The sequence below is a fragment of the Cricetulus griseus genome, chromosome 5 (genome assembly GCF_003668045.3).
Source record: "Cricetulus griseus strain 17A/GY chromosome 5, alternate assembly CriGri-PICRH-1.0, whole genome shotgun sequence".
NCBI lineage: Eukaryota > Metazoa > Chordata > Mammalia > Rodentia > Cricetidae > Cricetulus > Cricetulus griseus.
Window position 1 is genome coordinate 21,531,424 of NC_048598.1, and position 22,763 is coordinate 21,554,186.

The 22,763-nt window shown below is 47.4% G+C and overlaps 3 protein-coding genes across 13 annotated transcripts; 2 read left to right on the forward strand and 1 right to left on the reverse strand.

Annotated features, from left to right (window-relative positions):
* Positions 1-7,350: 7,350 nt before the first annotated feature.
* Positions 7,351-10,463, forward strand: Klhdc9 (kelch domain containing 9). 2 transcript variants are annotated; one of them, XM_035445964.1, is made up of 4 exons: positions 7,351-8,063; positions 8,244-8,481; positions 8,558-8,756; positions 10,186-10,463. In XM_035445964.1, exons 1-4 carry the CDS (start codon positions 7,537-7,539, stop codon positions 10,350-10,352), a joined length of 1,131 nt encoding a protein of 376 aa, XP_035301855.1. In that variant the 5' UTR covers positions 7,351-7,536; the 3' UTR covers positions 10,353-10,463. The 2 variants fall into 2 exon arrangements, with proteins under 2 accessions (XP_035301855.1, XP_027274792.1); XM_027418991.2 differs by having other exon boundaries at positions 8,322-8,481.
* Positions 10,464-10,815: 352 nt separating this feature from the next.
* On the reverse strand, positions 10,816-19,229 carry Pfdn2 (prefoldin subunit 2). Its single transcript, XM_027419006.2, has 4 exons — positions 19,100-19,229; positions 12,483-12,571; positions 12,257-12,380; positions 10,816-11,145 (listed from the first exon to the last, which is right to left on the reverse strand). The coding sequence occupies exons 1-4, from the start codon at positions 19,172-19,174 to the stop codon at positions 10,969-10,971; spliced, it is 465 nt and encodes a 154-aa protein (XP_027274807.1). The 5' UTR covers positions 19,175-19,229; the 3' UTR covers positions 10,816-10,968.
* On the forward strand, positions 19,202-22,481 carry Nit1 (nitrilase 1). Of its 10 annotated transcripts, none has more exons than XM_027418993.2 (7): positions 19,202-19,317; positions 19,884-19,979; positions 20,350-20,607; positions 20,715-20,818; positions 21,021-21,154; positions 21,282-21,407; positions 21,894-22,481. In XM_027418993.2, coding segments are annotated over exons 1-7 (987 nt in total). In that variant the 5' UTR covers positions 19,202-19,315; the 3' UTR covers positions 22,161-22,481. The 10 variants fall into 10 exon arrangements, with proteins under 10 accessions (XP_027274794.1, XP_027274799.1, XP_027274797.1 ...); XM_027418996.2 differs by having other exon boundaries at positions 19,242-19,365; XM_027419000.2 differs by having other exon boundaries at positions 19,249-19,349.
* The last annotated feature ends 282 nt before the right edge of the window (positions 22,482-22,763 follow it).

The following is a 22,763-nucleotide window of genomic DNA, read 5'->3' on the forward strand; positions in this document are numbered from 1 at the left end:
CATACTCAGGCCCTTTCTGTCCTCTTCTGGGATGAATCCCAGGGAAGCCGCGTTTCAGGTCAAAGGCGATTCTAAAATAATGGTTATGAAAGCCTTTCAAGACCAATGCCTATATTCCGAGCTCAATCCTTTCTTCAACATTGAGTCCCCATTCCCCTCATGCCTCACTACCTACCCTCCTCCCACCTACATTCTGAGTTCTAAGAATGGGGACAATTCAAGCCACGATAGAAGGCATCCTTCGCACATGCCCGTGTCTGTGTGACATCGCTGTGCACAGCTGCAAGTGAGCATTCACTCAACAGACACCTAATGAAAATCACTGTGTCAGGCTCAAGGGAGGTGACAGAGACACAGGACACCTGATCCCTGCCCTGAAGGGCCCCTCAATCAGGAGAAGACAGACAGACATATATATCTGCAACAAATTACATCTCACCAGCACGCATTTCCTTTTTGTGTGTCTGCGTGTCACTAATATACGAGGGACTGCCTCTGTCCATGTCCATGTGGATGTCATCTACATGTGTCCAAGCATCCACTTAAACTGGTCTCAGTCCCCATGGAAGGCTGCACACCTAAGCCAAACCGGTTGGAGAGGGTTATGCTGAAATTTTTGTTTGTGACAATGGGACCTGGGGTGAGTCAGGGAGGGACAAGGCTGGGTGGAGTGGTGCGGGGGAAGGAGAGTGAGAGTGAGGGTCAGATTGAGTGATCAGAGGGAGGGAGTGGACCACAGTGGGAAGGGGTGGGGTGGGGTGCCGGGAGAACGGGCCTGGGGTTGAAGGAAATGAGAGAGCTCTTCAGTGACTGATAGCCTGTTTGTCTGCAAGGTCAGAGGACAGACGTGAGCTTGAAGAGAAGCCCTGGCATTGGGAGAGAGGAGGGTGAGGAATAAATCAGAACGCAACTGGGCAGAAGCTTGGGTGTGGATGAGATGCTGGTGCCGTTTCTGCACGGCTTTGATAAGCTGTCCCGCATTTGTTCATTCTCTGGCTTCCTGCAGGGTTTGCACAGAAGGCCGTGGGTGCCGACTGACACGGTGGAAGACTCCCGATTGCTGGACTTGATTCTATCCCCAGGACCCAGGCTTCACATCCACTTCTACTGTTCCTCCATAGGATGCCTCCCACTTATGAGGAGAGACTCCCCCTGCCTCCCCATACACAACACAGGGGCTCCAGAAGCCATTCCTGCACTGAAAAACCCCCAGCTTAAAACCTCACTAGGCTCAACATTGGAATGGTGGCATCTTGTTTTCCAAGCTATTCCATCTAAATGTTGATATGTGCTGTGCTGTTCTTATCTGCCAGTCATGCAGTCTTGATACCCAGCTCTTGTCTAAATGACGGCCACATTTCCTGGTTGCCTAACAACATCCCTTCGAGCTCAGGGGGCTGGGCCTACTTGTTCCTCAAGGGTTCTAAAGCTGGAGTAAGCCACCCAGGAAAATCGAGGGTTGAACACAAGGCATATCTGGGTCCTGTTTCTCAACAGAGCCGGTCGAATGCAGAGCCCCTCCTCTTTGCTCTCACTCAGCCTCTATAAACACACTTCCGAAACATCAGTGACAAGAACACCGGTTAAGAGACAAAAGCCTTCATTATTTTACCCAGTGTTTATGGATGGGATGCCGCTTTTAGAAGGCTGTTGGAATAGGCCCTGGCTGGCACGGGATGAGAATGGGAACTCTCATGGAAATTGGGCTTCTGAGTGGAGACAATAGCAGCAGATGTAAGGGCAGGGAGGGGGTGGGGTGGGGTTGTGTTCAGGAAGCCAGAGTCAAGGTAAGGGGGAAGCCTGAGAATTTAGTGAGAAAACGGATTCTAGTGAGGACCTTGGCTGTGTTCTCCCTGTCCCCACTATCTATCATGGAAAGAGCTAGTTTCTGCCTGGGGAGCCCACTGTGTGTGGAAGCAGCCCCCAGAGGTGAGTCTAGTCTGCCTTCCAGGTTTACCCCGAAGTCTTCCTGAACTCGTTTCTCCTTCATTTCCAGAAGCAGAATAAAAGCAACATAAAAGGGTTAGGCATCAAGAATGTCCACTGCTACTGATAGCTAGTAAGGTCAGCAACATCCATCTGAGAGCTGTAAGGAAAGGGCATCGGAACAAGGACTGGCATCTAACCTCCCTTGCCAGTGTTTCCCTCCAGGCGGCTAGGCTTACACTCACTACAGTCTCCTCTGGGGAGGCTGCATGCCCGGAAAGTCCTACAGGATGCTCACACAGGTCCTTATCCATCATCATCAAGGTCTTCAGACTGTGCCAAGGGGTTCCACACTGTGGTATAGTTCTAAGATGCAGCTAAAGGGAAGATGTCTAGTCAGACCTGGGGGAGACAGGTGGTGGCTCCATTCAGCAGAGAGGAAAAGGCAGAATCCTAAAAGAAAAACAAGTGAAAACAGAGACAGATGCAAGTAGCAGGGAAAAAAAAAAAGTTACTCTGAGAAGAAAAAGAAAGTAAATAACTGCTTGGATCTGGCATACCCAGGAGGTTGGGGCATTTTTCAGTGAAGGGGACCCTTCTGCAAACTCAAGGCTGTCTCAAAACTTTTTTTTTTTAGGCTGACACAGGCCAGGAATGGTAGTACATGCCTGTAATTGTAGCAAAGGCACAAGGAATGTCCTAAGTTCAAGGCCACCCTGATCTACACAATGAGTTTCCAGCCAACCAGAGTAACATAGCAAGAACCTCTCTCAAATGTGTGTATGTGTGTGTGTGGGGGGGTGCAGTTCCCAGCAATGGAGTGCTTGTCTAGGACCTAGAGTCCATTCCTAGGTTTGGCTTTGGGTTTTTCCAAGACAGAGTTTCTTTGTGTAGCCTTGGCTGTCCTAGGTTTAGTGGCAGGCCTCTTTATTTGATGAGCCATCTTGCCAGCTCCCCAAAAAAGAATTTTAAAAGCAAAACAGAGCGGGGCGTGGTGGCTATGCCTTTAATCCCAGCACTCTAGAGGCAGACGCAGGCGGATCTCTGACTTTGAGGTCAGCCTGGTCTACAAATCAAGTTCCAGGATGGCTAGGGATGTACAGGGTAACCCTGTCCTGAAAAACAAAACAAGAAACAGAAAAGCAGAAGATAGACAATCACTAAAGAATGGAAATTCCGTTTATTCAGTGTGAGGATTGTGAGGGGTGGGTGGTTATGATGCGTGCAATGGCCCTCATGTGGAGGTCAGAGGACAGCTTGCAGAAGTCAACTCTCTCCTTCTGTCACGTGGGGCTGGAGTATCAAACACAGCTCATGGGCTTAGCTGCGAGCAGTCACCTTTCCCTATTGAGCTATCTTACCAGCTCCTAGAGAAAAAAATTCAGAGATGAAATCTGAAAGAGAGAAAGCCATTAAGAGAAAATTCTGGATGCCTACTGCCCACTGGTGGGATTTATTAATCACTCATAATGTTTGCTCTCAGTTCCCATACTCAGGGACTGGTGATGCTCTCCTGTTAGCCATTGCTTTCCACAAGTCCCTCCCCAATACCCCTTCTTCATTAGTCTCTAACTTGCCTAATCCCCACTCTCCTCCATCATAAATATACTTACAATTTATCTTTCTCTCAGATATTTCCTTTTTTTTTTTTTTTTTTTGGACAGGGTTTCTCTCTGTAACCCTGGCTGTCCTGAAACTCACTCTGTGGACCAGACTGTCCTGAAACTCATTCTGTAGACCAGATTGTCCTGGAACTCAGAGACCCATCTGCCTCTGTCCACGGAGTGCTGGGATTAAAGGTGTGGGCCACCACTGTCCGGCTCCTCTCAGATACATTCTAGCTCATGCCCAATCAAAGGAACTCTCAAGGTCTGGCCTCATGCAATTTATTTTTCTGGCTTGCTTGTTCATGTCCTCTTTGTCTTTGAGCTAAGAACACAGCTTGGTGCCAGGCTAGCATAAAGCCATGGAAGTCAAGTGGCCAGAATGGGCTGCAGGAAAAATGTAGACAGGTCAGAGACAATAGAGGACAAGCCAGAGAGAAAGGCTGACAGATGAGGCAGCCTGGAGGATACAGGAGGGCACTGCAGAAGTCCTGGGAGTGTGACAGAGACTCACTGGTCTGAGTGTTGGCTTTTTGTGTGCACTGAACAATCCCAAGGACCAGAAATGACCCCTGGGTCAGAAAATGACTCAGGCCCAGACTTGGAGGTACATGCCTGTAATCCTAACAGTCAGGAGGCTAAGGCAGGATTGTTGTGAGTTTAAGGTCTGCCTGGGGGTACTTAGCAATGTGCTGTCTCAAAAAAGAAAAAACAATGGGGATGAGGCAAGGAGAAGAGAAAGACTGTTGTGAAGATTTAAGTCAAAGCTTAGCCTTAGAGCTGGGACAGACATCTCAGACTGGACAGCATAGACCCCTCAAGTGCATGGTCAGGTACAGGTCATACAAATGCCCACTTCCTCCTGCTGGTCCTCCGTTTTCCCGCCTTCTTTCCTGCTTCCTCCGGGATATGGAGTTGGTTTAGAATAATCAGGAGAAATGAGAATCCTAGGCAGTGCCTCTCTTGGGTCTAGGGTTATTACAGAACTGGAGTGCCTGCAGCTCAAGAGTGTGTGAGGCTTAGGCCACATATCCAGGCGCGATGCAAAGGACTCAGCATTAGAGTCCAAGCTAGAAGAAAAAGAAACAAAGCTGGGAGAAACAAGAAAGGCCCCTAGGATGGGGAGTTACTATTTCTCATAAGGAGAGGCAGAAGACAAGAACAGCAGCTCAGCTAAAGACAGGCAAAAACAAGATCCTACAATGAATAGCAGATCGTTTAAGTAAAACGATCCTATCAGCTCCTCATTGAATCCAAGGAGAGTGTCTGATCCATGTCCAGTTGTTGGGAAGTGAGCCAGTGAGAAGTCTCAGGGAGATTAGCTTTTAGCTACAGATACAAATAGTTGGGGGTGTCTTTTTTTTTTTTTTAAAGTTAGGACCTTTTCATGTAGTCTTGGTTAGCTTAGTTCTGTGTAGCCTAGGTTAGCCATTCTCCTATATCAGCTTCGCAAGCACTGCAATCAAAGGTGCCGTGTAGTCAAGTGTGTACATCTGGATGCCAGAGGACAATCTCAGGTGCTATTTCTTGGATGCTGTCCATTCGTATTTTGAGAAAGATCTCTGATTGGCCTGGAGCTCACCTACCAGGCCCTAGGGATCTGCCATCTCTGCCTTGCCAGCACTGGGATGCCATGCCCAGTTATTTTCATGGGGGTTCTGGGGATGGAACTCAGGTCCTAGGGTTTGCATCACTGAGCCATCTCTCTAGCCTTTGATGTTCATTTTAGAAGAGAATTTTACTGTAACCATGGAAAACCAAAGATCTGACTTGTCAAATACAGGAAATAATAATTGGATGGGTTAAAACATGAAACTAGGGGCTGGAGAGATGGCTCAGAGATGGCACTGACTGCTCTTCCAGAGGTCCTGAGTTCAATTCCCAGCAACCACATGGTGGCTCACAACCATCCGTTATGAGATCTGGTGCCCTCTTCTGGTGTGCAGATATATATGGAAGCAGAATGTTGTATACATAATAAATAAATAAAATCTTTTTTAAAAAAGGCATGAAACTAGCTGGGCAGTGGTGGCACACACCTTTAATCCCAACACTCGGGAGACAGAGGCAGGAGGATCTCTGTGAGTTTGAGACCAGCCTGGTCTATAAGAGCTAGTTCCAGGACAACCTCCAAAGCTACACCTGTCTTGAAAAACCAAAAAAAAAAAAAAAAAAAAAAAAAAAAAAAGAAACTATTGTTGAATCTCAGCTTAGCATACAGGTGGGGACAGGCCTGGTGGGCAGGCCTGTTATCTTATCTACTCAGGAGTTTGAGGCATAGAGTACCTGGGCTACAAAATGAGTTCAAGGCCATCCTGGAAAACTAATCAAGACCCTAACTCAAAGTTTTTTGTTTTTGTTTTTCTTTTTAATGGGTTGGAGATAACATCGAAGTAGTGGAGTGTTTTCCTGGCAACATGCTAGGTTCCATCCTCAGTACCACAAATTTTTAAAAAGGGAGGGAGGTAGAAACAGGCAATGGGTCCTGGTAGTCATCTAGTCTGACTGTGCCTTCCTGTGCCTGCCCTCCCAGGTAGTTTTCTGTCAAGATCTAATTGGGATCAGGAGGGGAGATGCCCAGCGTGCGCCTGCTCCCCTGGATCACATGGTCATTCCCACTGAAATCTTGGAAACTCTCCGTGGCCTGGATTTCTCAAGCTAGTGGGGGAGGCAAGTTCATGTTTGGAAACCAAAAGTCAAAGTCACAGCTGTCTTTCCCACTTAAAGCCCAGCCTGGGGGACACAGATACATTTCTGCTCCTCCCCAGCTGGGCTAGCAGTAGAAACCTGTATGATTCCCGTCTACGGCCATACCACCCTGAACGCGCCTGATCTCGTCTGATCTGGGGAGCTAAGCAAGTACTTGGATGGGAGAAATCTGTGTGATTCCCTTCTGCAGCTGAAACCAGTCAGTCAGCCTTGATCTGGGCCTCTTCATTCTGCACTGGGTCCTGTGGGGACAGCGTCAATGCCTTCAGTAACACAGCTTGAATAAAAGGAAGAGAGCAGGGAGGAGCAGGGGTGGCTCCTCCTCGTCTCACCCCCACCCACAGGATCCTATCAGGAGAAACTCCCTGCCCTTCCTTAATCCTGAGGTCCACAGTGCCTTGCTTTCCATGTGTTATATGATTCTAAAGAGACAAGATGAAATAATTATTCTTCCCAGGACTCAGTAGTGAAAAAATCGTCCAAGATATGCCTAAGCTATATTTCCTCACCCACTTCACGCACTCTAACTCATCTCCTCCTCCCCCAAGTCTCTTTTCTTTCCCTGTCTCTCTCTTCCCACCACCACCACCACCACCGCCGCCTCCACCACCATCACCACCTTTCTCGCCTGTCTCTTCTCTCGAAGACTTGACTCTACTGCCCTCTAGGGGCCAGAAATAAAAAGACTCTCCACCCAATCAGTAGCTTCAAAGACTACCAGTTACATAAACGGGTACGCTGAGGAAGTCTACCCAAATCTCTGACCCCAAAGCCACTTAGTCCACATCCATTCCCTCAACTCTGACCTGCGACTTGTTTCTTTCCTAACTCATCCCTAGAGGAAATTCCAAGTTGGAAACTCTGCAGCAGGGGGCGGGGCATGCCCCCCCAACACCTGCACCTCAAATGTCATAATCACAAACTAATTTGCCACTATTGTGTTCTTCAAAGGAACTGTCAGCTCCCAGCCATTTTTGAGCCCAAGTCTTTTAGGATATTTACTGGCTTTCCCATATCTCGTTGCCCTGGCGACAGCACTGTAAGATCGCGGTAGCGAACCAGCTCTCTTGTTTCCACGGTAACGGGCGCTTTGCGACTTTCAGTTTGCAGCAGTCCGCATTGCAGTCCCCGCAGTGGTTGTTGGGCGACAGCGGTAGAGAATGGATATCTTGAGCAAGGACCTGGTCTCGTCTTGGAGGGGTAGCTAGCCCATGCCTGAAGGAAGTGCTGGGCCCCGCGTGAAGGGGTGTAATCTAAAGCGACCCAACTGCTCTCCCCCCCCCCCCCCGCTGGGCCCATGGCTGGGGCGGAATCCCTGGGTCGAGCCAGGGGCTCGGCCTGGACTTGGCGACCAGTGGCACGGGACGCGCTTCTGGCTCGTGCCTTCCATTCTTGCACCGAACTGCAGGGACGGTTCTATCTGGTAGGGGGTCTCCTAGAAGGTGGTGCAAGAGTGCCCAGCAGCGATACTGTAATGTTTGACCCAACTAGGGGCCAAGCTGTACGACTGCCAGTCCGGGACAGTCCCCTTCGCAGTCATCACGACGCGGCACCGGTGGGAGGACGTTGGCTATGCGTGGTGGGTGGCTGGGACGGGTCACGTCGCTTAGCCACGGTGGCCGCTCTGGACACGGAGAGAGGACTTTGGGAGGTATGGACTGCGAACCCTGGCAACTGCCCTCCTGCTGGCCTCAGCAGTCACACCTGCACTCGCCTCTCAGACCGAGAGCTGCGAGTGTCTGGCAGAGAGGGTGGTACCCGCACTCAGCGACGCTATGGAAGCATCTACACGTTAAAGTTGGACCCCAGCACCCGCACTTATTGGTACAGCAACCTTTGCCCTAAACGTTTGTTTGTTTTCTCTATACTCTAGAAAACAAAACTTAAACAAATTTACTGGTAATTTATTCCCGTCCTCCCCCCCAGCACCTCCCATCTTGGAATCTACAATTTCCAAGATGACTTAAAGCTATCTGCTCCAAGACTGATTTTCTCTTCCACTAGGGCACTCTGGCAAAGCGGTAAAACATTCGACTTGTTTCAGAAAACCCAACTTAGGCCTGAATTTCTGTGTATCAACAGCTACGAGGAAGAAGGCTACCACACGGTCTCACGATCCGGCCACTGTGCTGCCCTGCTGCCAACTGCTGGACCCCACCCGGGTCATCAGCTATTGCTCTTTGGGGGCTGCAACTCAGTTGAACCCGAAGTAGCAGGGCAATGGAGCCATGGGAAAATTAAGGTATTCACCATTTCAGAGTAGGAAGGGTGAAGTTAGATGAGCAAACCCTTCAGATAATTCCTTTTCCGCCCCAAAGGAGGAACCACCTCTTGCCCCTCGTTTGATGGAACAGCTCGCAAGGCTTGTGAGCAGTGGGCAGGGGTTGCAGCAAGGACCCCAGAGCCTGCGACATCATTCCTGTTCGGTGGTGGGACCTTTCGCTGTACTGTTTGGTGGTGAGACTCTGACCAGAGCTAGAGACACGATCTGCAATGACCTCTACATCTATGATACCCGTGAGAGCCAAAATAATCTTTGAAGGAAGGGAGGAGGGAAAGACATGAGAACCTGAAAAGTACAAAAACATGGAGTGGTGGAAGACAAATTAGTTGACAAGAGTTACAGAAATGCAGGCTGGGTGTGGTGATGCATGCACTAGAGGCAGAGGCAGGAAGATTTCTGAGTTCAGGGCCAGCCTGGTCTACATAAGTGAGTTCCAGGACAGCCAGAGCTACATAGGAACCCTGTCTAAAAACAACAAAAGTTCAAGAAATGCAATAGATCAGAAAGATAGCTCAGAACCCAAACCATCAAACAAAATATACAGAGCCAGATATGGTGGCTCTCACCTTTAACCTTGGCCCTTGGGAGGCAGAAGGCAGGCAGATCTATGTGAGTTCAAAGCCAGCCTGGACCGGGCGGTGATGGTGCACACCTTTAATCCCAGCACCCGGGAGGCAGAGGCAGGTGGATCTCTGTGAGTTTGAGACTAGCCTGGTCTACAAGAGCTAGTTCCAGGACAGGCTCCAAAGCTATACAGGGAAACCCTGTCTCAAGAAAAAAAAAAAAAAAAAAAAAAAAAAAAAAAAAAAAAGCCAGCCTGGTCTATATAGTGTTGTGGCAAGGATGTATTACATTTGTTTATGGTGTACTTGTTCAACGATGTAAAGATGTGTTGCTTTGACTGTGTAGTGTAAGGTACCTAGGTACCTGATTGGTCAATAAAAAGCTGAATGGCCAATAGCTAGACAAAGGAGGGATAGGCAGGGCTGGTGGCAGGCAGAATAGGTATCTAGAGTAGAGGAAAGAGGAAAGAAAATGACGGGAGAAAGAGGGAGATGCTTGGGGCCAACCAGGCAGCTGCCAGCCAGACACAGAGCAAGACGTACATAATGAAAGAAAGGCAAAAAGCCACAAGGCAAAATACAAGTGAAGAGAAACATGTTAATTTAAATTATAAGAGCTAATGAGACAAGCATAAGATAAGGCCAAGCATTCATAACTAATAAGTCTCCATATCTTTATTTGAGAGCTGGCTGGTGGCCCAAAAGAAAGCCTGGCCCAATATAGTGAGTTCCAGGTCAGCCAGGGCTACACAGAGAAACCTTGTCTTGAAAAAAAAACAAACAAACAAACAAAAAATAGAGCCAGGCATAATGGTTCATACCTTTAATCCCAGCATTTGGGAGGCAGAAGCAGGCGGATCTCTGGGAGTTTCCAGCCTGGTCTACATACAGTTTGAGACCAGCCAGGGTAACACAGTGAGGCCGTTTCAAGAAACAAAAAGTAAAATTGACTACATACACAGAATATTTAAAAAGGCCAACGTATCAAATGAGGAGAAAAATACCAGGCAAGCATTTGGCGTGTTGAAGAGGAGAATGAAGTACCCTCTCTCAATAACCACCCTCTCTCAATAACCACCCTCTACTCTCCCCCCAACAGGCAAGTCTCCACCTCTGTGGCTCCACTTCCCCTGCACAGACCGCACACTGAAGCGTGTGGGCCATCGCACTTGCCTTTGGAACGACCAGCTTTATCTGGTTGGGGGTTTTGGTGAGGACGGCAAGACAGCTAGCCCACAGGTTTGCATCCTGGAACTCTTCGTCTAAAGAACGTCAGAAAGGCACATGGCCAAGCCTGTTTCGGCAAACCCACACAGCGTTCTCGTCAGAGCTCCTGCCCCACTTCAAATACTTATTAAATTCCAATCTGAGAATCAACATTTTGTCTCTGAATCCTTTTTAGGAGGGCACTTAATAAGTAGACACCTTTACTTGCAAGGGAAAGGCCAAAGTATAAGCATTTCTGATACTGGGAGCCATTGACCTGGCAGAAACAAAACCTGCAAATCATATATTATTTTTTGTTTTATTTGAAACATGGACTCACTATATGTAGCCTTGGATGGCCTGGGACTCATTATGTAGACCAGGCTGGCCTGGAACTCAGATCTGCCTCCTGTTGTATTCCAAGCACTAAAATTAGGGCATGGGTGCCGCCATGCCCAGCTGTATGCTATCTTTTGCCCTCAATGTGGCCGGCCCTAAATGAGAGAAAGTTTCAGGCTACTGCTAAGCATTCTGACCAAAACATTTAATTAACAAAAAAATATTACAATAGCACAATAGCAGAGAAAATAATAATAATAATAATAATAACAACAATAAAAAGAAATTAGAAGTGGGAATCAGGGTTAAAAAAAAAAAAATTCAGAGGCTTTAGTTCCTAAGAGACCAGCACTCCTGCTGAGCTGGACTTCGCCCCAGCCCCTTCTGAGTTTTCCTTGGCTGCTGGCTTCTCATCTTCCCCCATAAGACGAATGTTGTGCTTTTCCCGAAATTCATTGAGTTCTTTCCCCTTTGCCTGAAGCTGCTGTGACAGTGTCTCGATGATCTTCTGTATCTAGAAGGTAAGGAAAAGAGGTTATAGAAGGATTGCACGTCTCCCTTCCCTGACCTGGAATGGACTATGATTAGAGGAAGTGAAACAAGATAATACCAATCTCACCTTTAGCCAAGAATCAAGAAAGCCCAGACTCTTATGTGATTTCTCAAACATAGTGTCTTATACAAGGGAATCATCTGAGCTACTTATGTTATTTATTCTTCGACAATTTCATAAATGTATATAATATATTCTAACCACTGTTTCGTCCACCTCTACCGTGAGTCCCCCATCTCATAATCATATCTCTGTCTTGTTTTGTGACCCACTGTGTTTAACCAGGACCATCCTTGTGGGCATGGGTCTGCTGGAGCTATCTACCCGAGGATGAGCAACTTACCAGGGGCTGTATCACCGAACACAATGACCCCCCTCCCCTCCAGCAACCTTTAATTTCAACAGCTCCCCAGGGAGGGTGAGCTGCTTATTTTTAAAATATCATTCATCATACTATGGTTTCTTCTCTTAGGTCACATTTTTTTTTTTTTTAAGCACTGATTTATAGCTAGCTGGGGCTGGCTTCAAACCCAAGATTCCCCTGACTCATCATAGCAAGTTAATCACCAATGTATGCCACCCAGTCAGTACTCTTTCTCCTTTTAAAATGTCACTCATGGTATCTTTAAAGGCCTGGTTCAGTTATCCAAAGAGAGCCTATGAAGTTGCATTTTAAACTGATTCTTGACTGGAGGTGTACCTCAGTGGCAGAGTTCTTAGACCTTTCATTATTCATAAGGCCCTGGATTTGATCTGCAGCACTGTTAAAACTAGTTCTTCAGGTGATTTTGGTTCAGGTATCCATGGACTACACTGTGAGAAACACTGCTCTACCCACCCTCCTCCCAGCTCAACCACATCAAAGAGACTATGGAAAGGGCACACAGCCAACAGCTCCTCATGGAAGGAGTTGGGACTCTGTAAACGTATAAAGTGCACAGACTAACAGACTGTAGACTATCTTCAACATGAATTTCTGCCCGGACTTTCCTCCCTCACATTCCCTAAATCTCTGGTCACCCCCGTTTAACCTCTTGGTTGCCCAAACTCCTCCTGGGGAATCCTTGCTCACCTGCTCTTTGTTGCCTTCCAAGGCAGGCAGCACCTCTTTGACAGTCCGCTCTACCAGCACGCCGCCAACCATCCGGTAGCACCTGCGGGTCTCATCCACTTCCTTCAGGGTATCAATCACTAGGCTAGGGTAGGAGAACAAGACCCCAAAATTCAGCACCACTCTACTGCAACCCTCCCTCAAAAAGGTCCATCCAATTGTTCTATTGTTTCTCTGACTGTCTTACCTGTGTTCATTCAATTCCATCTCTAGCTCAGCAGCTTTGGATGCCAAGCCCCTCTGTTCCTGCCGAAGGCGATTAAAGCCAGCAATTACCTAGGAGCATGAGAGAGAAAAGATGAGAGATGAGACAGTGAAAATGCCAGAATGGCAAGGTAGATTTTTTATTCCCCCCATGTATTCATTTATTCTATGTTTATGAGTGTTATGCCTGCAAGTCTATATGTACGTGTACTGTGTGTGCCCATAGGCCAGAAGAGGGCATCGGGTCCCCTGAAACTGGAGTTACAGATGGTTGTAAGCCACCACGTGGGTGTTGGAAACTGAACCTGTGTCCTATTCAAGAGCCAAGTTCTTTTAACCCTGAGCCTTCTTGCCAGTTTCCACCCCCCCAGAGGTTTTTATTTTTAACTCTATGGATATGTGTGTGTTTGTGCACACAGAGACCAAGAGAGGGGGTTGGATTCTGCGGCACTGGAGTTGCAGGCCTGATATGGGTGCTGAAAATCAAACCTGGGTCCTCTAGAACCCTATGTACTCAAGCACCAAACCATCATCTTCTCAATCTTTGCCTTTTGTTTAGTTTTTGTTTTTGAGACAGGGTTTCTCTGTGGCTTTGGAGACTGTCCTGGAACTAGCTCTTGTACACCAGGCTGGTCTCATTCACAGAGATCTGCCTGCCTCTGCCTCCTGAGTGCTGGGACTAAAGGCATGTGCCACCACCGCCCGGCTTACAGTTACAGGTAGCCGTGAGCTTCTGGGTGTGGGCACTGGGAACTGAACTCTGGAAAGAAGGGACAACTCTGGAAGGTCCATTCTCTCCTCCAACTGTGAGTTCTAGGGACCAAACTCCAGTGGCCAGACTTATGCAGAAAGTGCTTTACCCATTAAGCCACTTAAGTCTTTTAATAATAGTTCAGGGCTGGAGGCACAACTCCGTGAAAGGTGCCTTAGCACGCAAGAGGCACTATATAAACTCCAGCACCATTACCAACAACAAAAAGTACCTCATACATGGTTTGCTAACTATCCCCCATCCAATGTGGAACTACCTCTTTAACTTGGCTAAACAGGTTTCTGTAGGCAGCCAATCACAAAACCCTTGCCCCCTTGATCCTAGAGGTTAGTAGTCTATGCCAGCTTTTTCCAGATATTTGAGTTGTGGGTAGAGACAAAGGCAGAATGAAAGCAGTTGGAGCTACAATACTGTGCTTACAAAGAGGTGACCTTCCACTCCTATTCCTGGATTCCTTAAAGCGGTCCCAGTTCTTGAACTTTAGTCTAATTAGCCCTTTGTGCTCAATTTTGCAAACTACCTGTTGCTCTTCAAAAACACTCATTAAAACAGGTATGGGTGCTCAACACCTGTAATCTCAGCACTCCCAGACATCCTGTTAAGTTCTAGGCTAGTCAGGGCTACTACAGAGTGATAAAGTGTCCTGAAAAACTAGAAGAGGGGAATAAAAAAAAGGACAAACAAGTTGTTTGTTTGTTTGTTTTTTAAAAAGGAGCTTAGCTTAGTGCCTCAAGCCCATAATCTCAGTACTGAGGAGACTGAGGCAGGAGGATCATGAGTTCAAAGCCACCTGGGATCGAAACCCTGTCTTTTAAAAGGAGGAGGAGGTGAGAAAGCCAGTGGGGAGAAGATAAGAGAGGAAGGGAAGATGAGGAAAGAAAGAAATGGAAAAGTCCTCCCCCTGCCCCCAGAAAGTAAAAGTAATCCGGGGACTAAACCAGATTCTAAATGTTCTCCCAGCACCAAATGGCGCCCTCTTGTGGATATATGTGGTGCCACACTCGTAGCCAACATTCTTACTAATAGCCACCTGTTTCCTTCACACACCTATCTCCACCCTTTCACTGTAGCACCGGAGATCAGGCCCAGGGCTTGGAGCATGCTAAGAAGGCATCTACCAGTAAGCTATCCCAGCCCCTACCCTATTTCTTTATTCCAGTATAATATGAACCACTTTCTGTTGTTGTCTTTCAGGATATGAACTAAAATAAATCTACTGAAATGTGTGAATTATCCCCAGTTGTGGAAAAATTCAGCTGTAACTACAGTAAAGTAAATGCATTGTCAGCAGCTAACTTGGACATAACTCGAAGAGGGATGCACAATCTGCCAATTTGAAGCTGCCATCTCTGGGGTCCCCAGGGAATGAGAACAGTCTAGCTCCATTCCCATGCCTCAGAATCCCCATTGTTCCTTCTAAAACACAAATTTTCTAGTGGTCTTCTGCCCCATGCCTACATCTAATTCTTCTCTTCCTTATTCCCTGTTGGTTTTTAAATATTTATTTCCATGTGTAAGTGCTCTAGCTGCATGTGCAAGTTTAAGCCAGAAGAGGGCATCAGATCTCACTATAGACAGTTGTGAGCCATGTGGTTGCCAGGAATTGAACCTAAGACCTCTGAAGAGCGGCCAGCGTTCTCAACCACTGAGCCATCTCTTCAGCTCCCATAAAATATTTAAAAATTTCTTTTTAGATTGGCTTTATGTAGTTTTTGTTGTTGGGTTGGGTTTTTTTTTGGGGGGGAGGCAGTGTTCAAGACAGCGTTTCTTGGTGTAGCCTTGGCTGTCCTGGAACTTGCTGTGCAGACCAGGCTGACCTTGAACTCAGGGATCCCAGCCTCCTAGTGCTGGGACAAATGCATGCACCACAACCACCCAGGATCATCAACACAGCCCCCCCAACACAAAATCTTTTCTATTTTTTTTTTACTTTTTTTGTCCCATATAGCCCAAGATGACCTCAAATTTGCTATGTGATCCTCTTGCCTCCACCTCTCAAGTCCTGCTAGGAATACAGAGTACCCATTATATTCAGTATGAGATTCAATGCCACCTATTCAACCCAAGGCCTCGTGCATAGAAGGCAAGCGCTCTACCAACTGAGCTACACATCCAACCCCAAGTCTTCTCTATTTATATTGGTGTTATTTGTCACTATATAACCTGCCTTCTTCTTTTATGTTACCACTCAGAAAAATTTAAATATGCAAATATAACCTATCTGTAGACATGTAACCCCTTCATGACCTACAACTGCTTTCCACAGTGTGGAAAGTTAAGAGCACCTACTGTGTATGGTAGTCTCATTTATCTCTAAAAAATGCAAACAGATTATGGTACAGCTCAGTGGTAGAGCACTTGCCCTTTATGTGCCAGGGTTCAATTTACAGCCTCGTTCGGGGGACACAACTATAAAACATGTACCTTAATTTATAAATTAAGAGCCCAATGCCCCGGGTACAAGGAGTTGGTTTTCAGAGTGATCTGCAGAGCTGGCACTTAAATACAGGCTTCCCTAAAACAAAGAACCTTTTTCTATTACTATGTTGTTTCTGGCTATGTTACATGTCATTTCTTCTTGATTGGATACTGGAAAAATCGAATAGGGAGAGAATTCTGACTGAATCCACCTGAAACATACTTCCCCAGAGACTGCTCCCCTGCCTGCCTCCTTTCCAACCTCCCTTAGTTTTTATGGGTTCTGAGACAAAGTCTCTAGTGGCCAGGCTGTCCTACTGTGCTCCATAATCAAAGGTGACCTTGAACTCCTGAGCCTCCCACCTCCTCCTGGGTGCTGGGATTACTAGTTTTAGTGCCCTCCTTATAATAAAGGTAGCTTAACTCTCACAGAAAACCTTCTTGATCTTACCACTCTATCCCTTCTCTTCTAACTTTGAGGACCACTCCATACTTATTGTATCCAATTTAATTTCAATTACCTTCTGTCTTTTGTGTGGTACTATTGTTTACCAAACTATTCTCCCCAAGATCTTGAATAGCCTTCTCTGTAACTGCATAATCCAACTGTCTTTTGTCAAGGCTCAATCTGCCTTCAGTCCCAGCACTCAGAATGTCAGGCAGCTACCAGCTCCCTAATAGTACAGCAATCGTCAATGTACACTGTCTGCCTGGGAAAGAGCATGAAGCATGGTCTGAGCCCAACAAACCCATAGATGTGGAGCTGCCCAGCATTTTAGAGGCCCAATCCCTGCCCCAGGGTTTCCAAATGGCACATGGAGAAAAATTGTTATAGAATTGTAAGACAATGCCTGCTCTCTTGGAATCAGACTTAAGGCTTGTTTTACACACACACACACACACACACACACACACCCACCCACCCACCCACCCACCCCCACCTACCTTTCTGGCCTACTTCTCTCTTTGCCTGCCTCTGCATTACATGCTGGAAGGAGATGAGCTACTTTTCCCTGCACAAACGACCCTGGAATCTTGAGTTAGTACTGGAACAAATTAAGACTCTGGGGACTATTGGGGCAGAATAATCGTATTTTGCATTGTAAGGGCACAAGTTTTGGGACTAAGGGGTATAAAGCTATGTTTTAGTAGGGTTTGTCCTCTCCAAAACACACATTGAACTTTGACTGTCAAGTGACAGGGATTTTTCTTATCTTTTTGAGACAGAATCTCATGTAACCCACACTCAAATTTACTTTGAGTAGATGAACTTGAACTCCTAATTCTCTTGCCTCTACATCTCTCTCAAATACAGGGACTGGTCTACAGAGCTAGTTCCAGGACAGCCAGGGCTACACAAAGAAACTATGTCCTGAAACAAAATAACAAAAACAAACAAAAAAACTGTTTAGATTATGTGCATGTTTGTGTGTCTGTGTGATAGCATGTGCACTCAAGTGGAGTTGCCTTGGAGGCCAGAACAGGGCGTTGGATTCCCTTGAGCCAAGGTGATGGGGAATTGTGAGACAAGCAACATGGATGGGTGCTGGGAATCAAACTTGGGCCTCTGCAAAAGCCATCTCAAGGGGCCTTTACCAGCATTTATTTGTTTGTTTGTTTGTTTTCTTCAAAACAGGATTTCTCTGTATAGTCTTGGCTGTCCTGAAACTAAACTAGCTCTGCAGACCAAGCTGGCCTTGAACTCAAGAGATCCTCCTGCCTCTGCCTCCCAAGTGCTAAGACAAAATGGTGCACCACCATCACCAAGCCCATAAAATAATTTTTTTTAAAACTCTCATTGTTTTATTTGTCTTTCTGTCATGTTTGTTTTTACAACTGTTTCACTCTGTAGCCCAGGCTTAGCCTGGAATGGACATGGTAATCCAGCCGGATTACAGGTATGAGCCATCACACTCGGCTGTCTTGTATTTCTAGGGATCTTTGACCAAGTTGAAGATAAGGTCTGTTTCATTTACCAGTTTCTCTGTGTTCAGCAGAGCCTAACACAAGACAGACCCTCAATAAAAGTATTAGCCACTATATTGGAGGCTACCTCCAAATTTCAATGCATTTTACTTCTCTTAGAACACTTATTTTCTGCCTCGAAGTAGAATTATGAAAATCCCCCTTTTGTCCCAATAGATATGCTCTTTGATAGGGCAGGTTTTAAACTCTTTATTCGGCTACCTTTACCTGACTGTACTGAGTGTTCAACAATTAATTAACACCCTCCCATGTCCTACACTTCAGGGCTCTCCCATTTGGCCCACTAAGCTATATCCCTAGCCTCAATTCTTTTCATTTCAATTGTGTGGTTTTTTTTTCCTTCTACTATCGATTAAATACTAGTCCCACGATTAACAAGGCACGGTTCTCATACCACAAAGGGCTTTCTGATTAGTCAGACATATCCCGATGTATTGGGGTGGGGGCAAACTTAGATTAGAAAAGGGTTTCCGGTCTCTTCTAAAAAGTCAATCTCCACTCCGAGAACACAGTGAGCGAGTTCGAGGCCAACCTGGGCTACTTAGTGAGATCATGTCTCAAAAGACCAAACAATCCTGGCCCGGCTTAGTGACACAGGCTATTAATCTCAGAATTCGAGAGGCAGGAGCAGGGACAAGCGGATCTCTTGAGTTCCAGGCCAGCCTGGTCTACACTGTGTATTTCAGAAAAGTCAAGACTGCATAGAGCGACCCCGTCGCAACTTCCACCCCCGACCCCAAGGCCAACCAACCATCAAACAAACCAAACTAAACCACAAAGCCAATCTACTAAAGACTCCTTAGTTAAAATAGTTACAGAAGGCCGGGCGTTGGTGGCTCACACCTTTAATCCCAGCACTCGGGAGGCAGAGGCAGGCGGATCTCTGTGAGTTCGAGGCCAGACTGGTCTCCAGAGCGAGTGCCAGGATAGGCTCCAAAGCTACAGAGAAACCCTGTCCCGAAAAACCAGAAAAAAAATAGTTACAGAAGACTGAAGCGGTCGAGTCTGAGTCACGTGGTTTTGCAGCGCGTGGGCGATGGTGAGCGCGGTTTTAGAGTCACAGACTAAACAATTCCCCGACTAATAACCTCTGGGGTTCGTTACTAGATGCAACGCCGAAGCAGGCCCGCCTCCCAGTAGCTCGGAGACGGGGGAAACGACGACCCCATCACCTTGGGGCCCTGGACACCCTCCCAGCTCCCGCAGCTCAGGGCTTTCCCACTGGGCTCCCGCTGCAGCCTGCGGACGTGGCTCTCCTCTGCACACCCACCTCCGCATGCCCTAGCAGGGGTCGTGATCGCCTCCCTCCGCGAGTGCGACACGGAGAACGTGGAAAGGGCTGAGGGCCGGTACAAGCCACAGACCCCGTTTCCTGCACGAACTCGACACCGGCCGAGCTGCCCTCGGCGCTCGCGGATGCTCACCTGTTCGGCCGACACCGCCCCCTTCCCGGTGCTGCTCCCGCTGCTCTTGCTCACACGACCGCTGCTGTCCGCCATCTTCGCCACCTGCGAGCTTTCCGGCCTGCGCACTCCCACTGCGTCACATCCGGTCTGGTAGTTACCACCCACTTGCCCCTGCGCTTCTGGCTCCAGGAAGCTCCTCTGGTCGACCCTGCGAATGGTTTTGGCGGTGGCTTCATGTAGGACCTACTCCCCAACCCTGCCCGCTGCGGTGAATTCCACCTACGGTGCTTTAACTTGTGCAACAGAGATTCTTGCCCCAGGGAGAGGCGGGGAAGGGCGCGCTAATCAGAGGGCGGGGTCCAGGGTTGGGATCTGGTCCGGAGCCCCCTGCCCACCTCGAGATGGTGGCGATCTAGGGAGAGTGAACTTGCCTTTCGAGATACTGCTGTAAGGGGAGAGATACGCGTTGAGCCTATAAAGCTGTGCAGGTGGCACAGCCGAGAAGAGAGAATTGGGGAAGCGAGGAAGGTTCCATGAGATGACTTGAACCGCGGAAACGTTTGGCAGAGGAAAGGGGCTTCAGTTTTAATGTGAGATCACTGGAAGTTGAGGTATTGAGGCTCGGATCAGTCTCCTCTCCCATGTTTCCCTTTTACGACCTCTTTCCACAGCTAATCGTGTGGGGGGATGTTTTTGAAGCCTTGGGGGAGGGGATTACTGGCCAGGCCTGGAAATGACAGAGAATTCTAGAAACATACTACTTGAAGGAAGGTTAGGTGTCCTGATTTTTCACCCTCTTCAGGCTGGGCTTCATCACCAGGCCTCCTCGCCAACTCCTGTCCCTTTTGTGTACCGGAAACAGATTGCCTCGAATCTCGGTACTTTGTACTCAGCCCAGGTAACATATTTTCTTGTTCTCTGCCTGGCACATTGCCGCTCAATCCGTGTTTATAACTGCAGTGTGGGGAGACAAAGTTGTCTGCCACCCACCAAACATTTAATAAGTGAACACCAGTAGCTCTGGGGTTATTATGCTCTGAAAGAATGGAAAGAAGTCACTAGGGATGGTGGGACACACCTGTAATCTCAGCACTTGGGAAGCAGGCAGCAGTTTAAGGTCATCCTCAGCTACATAACAAGACCTGGCTGGGCTACAAAACACCCTGTCTCAAAAAAGAAAAACATCTAGGTCTGTGGCCCCATCCCACTTGAGCCTCTGGGTTTCTCCGTGCTAGCAAATCTGAGAACACTGCCCGTGCTATTCACAGGCCCAGAGCTATGGAGGTGTCCTCCTCAACTTCCTGGGAGCTGCCCCTGGTGGCTGTGTGCCAGGTAACATCAACACCAAACAAGCAAGAGAACTTTAAAACATGTGCTGAGCTGGTTCTAGAGGCGGCCAGACTGGGTGCTTGCCTGGCTTTTCTGCCTGAGGCATTTGACTTCATTGCACGAAATCCTGCCGAGACATTACAGCTGTCTGAACCACTGGATGGGGACCTTCTGGGACGATATAGCCAGCTTGCCAGGTACAAGGGTGGGAGGGAAGTAGAATCATTACCGGGTATTGTTCCTGGATTGCCACATAAAGGGGGTAGCGCCTTGAGTAGAGTTGTCAGTGTCCCTTCTCCCCCAGGGAATGTGGAATCTGGCTGTCCTTGGGTGGTTTCCATGAGCGTGGCCAAGACTGGGAGCAGACTCAGAAAATCTACAATTGTCATGTGCTTCTGAACAACAAGGGTGAGACTTAATAACATTTTAGCTTGTCTCTTTCCAGGCTTTTCTACCTTCAACTCAGATCCTTCAGCATTATTTTCTCAACTATTTGGCTTTAGTGGGTTTTGTACTTCTGATCTTAGCGTATAAATTAACTCTTTGGGAGAACTAAGCTGGGCTTCTAGAGTGTCTGTTCTGAGTATTTTCTCTGTATCTCTTACTCTAGGACTAGTAGTGGCCACTTACAGGAAGACACATCTATGCGATGTAGAGATCCCAGGTCAGGGGCCTATGCGGGAAAGCAACTCTACCATGCCTGGAACCATTCTTGAGCCACCAATCAGCACACCAGCAGGGAAGGTGGGAGTTAAAAAGGAAATAGGAATACATTGAAAACGTACCATCCCCCTTGGGAGTTGAAAGATGAAGGTACTTGATGTTATGATGAATGGGGCAGGGAAGGTGAGTGGGTTGTTTTTCATTTCAGGTTGGTCTAGCAATCTGTTATGACATGCGGTTCCCTGAACTTTCTCTGAAATTGGCTCAAGCTGGGGCAGAAATACTGACTTATCCTTCAGCCTTTGGATCCGTTACAGGTCCTGCCCACTGGGAGGTAAGAGAATGCTTCTTCAAAACATAATGACTCCTTTTAATCTTACTCTTAGTAGAGTGGTGGGTGCCACAAAGCTAAACTCCAAGTACTCTAGAGGTTTGCCACAGGCTCAAGGCCATCATGTTCTACATAGTGGTACCTTGACTCAAAACAAAACAACAAAAACAAAACAAAACAAAACAAAAATAGAAGCCAGGCAGTGGTGGCACACACCTGGTAGCAGAGGCAGGCAGATCTCTAGGTTCCAGGCCAGCCAGGGTTACACAGTGAGACCTTACCTCAAAAACACAACAAAACCCAAAAAACCAAGCCTTGCTCTCCTCCTCTGTTCTTTCTACTCGAAAGGTTTTTTCTTTCCTTCCCATCCTCAGATAGGTGTGAGTCACGTTGACTAGCAGAATGGTCGGGGCAGATTGGCCTGTAGAGCCAGCCCGCTTTTTTGTGTTAATTGCTATATGTAATTGAATGAACACTTCATATTCTCAGGTGTTGCTGCGGGCCCGTGCCATTGAATCTCAGTGCTACGTGATAGCAGCAGCACAGTGTGGACGCCACCACGAGACAAGAACAAGTTACGGGCACAGCATGGTGGTGGACCCCTGGGGTACAGTGGTGGCCAGCTGCTCTGAGGGACCAGGCCTCTGCCTTGCCAGAATTGATCTCAACTTTCTACAACAGATACGACAACACCTGCCTGTGTTCCAGCATCGCAGACCTGACCTGTATGGCAATCTGGGTCAACCACTGTCTTAAGCCTTTTAACTTATGCTGGGGGTTGAGACATACACACAGACACAAACACACACAGACACACGCACAGCTGTGAGGTGATGCTACTGTGACTTGTAGGCAGGACCCAAGCACAGTTCCCTCCACTTGCAGAACCTTAAACTCTCTTAATGGAACACAGGTTCAAGTTCATGGGAAAGAAATAACTTTGACCTGACCTCAGATTTCAGTTTCAGAAAAGTAAAATTTTATATAGTCAGTGTTTTTATTTCATGAAAACTGAAGTTATGCTGAGGGCTGAGCAGCACTGGCATTGAAAAAAATATAATAATCATAATGTCTGTCTGGGCATCTCCTTTGGGGAACTGGAAGGGGAGGTGGTATGGTACCTGCTCAAATAGGCTCTACTTATAGGCCTCCTGGCTCAAACATACCTCCCTGCCTAAGAAAGTGCAACAACGCTCAGTGCATGTCCTAGCCCCATTCTCCAGAGGAAGAGTTGATACTGAATACCTCACTTTCTCTCAAACCAGAAGGAAGCAAGGGCAAAGGGGCTTGGGGTAGGTTAGGAGTTTTGTTATTTTCACTAGAAATAGAAGGGACACATCCCACTCCCCCTTCCTTCCT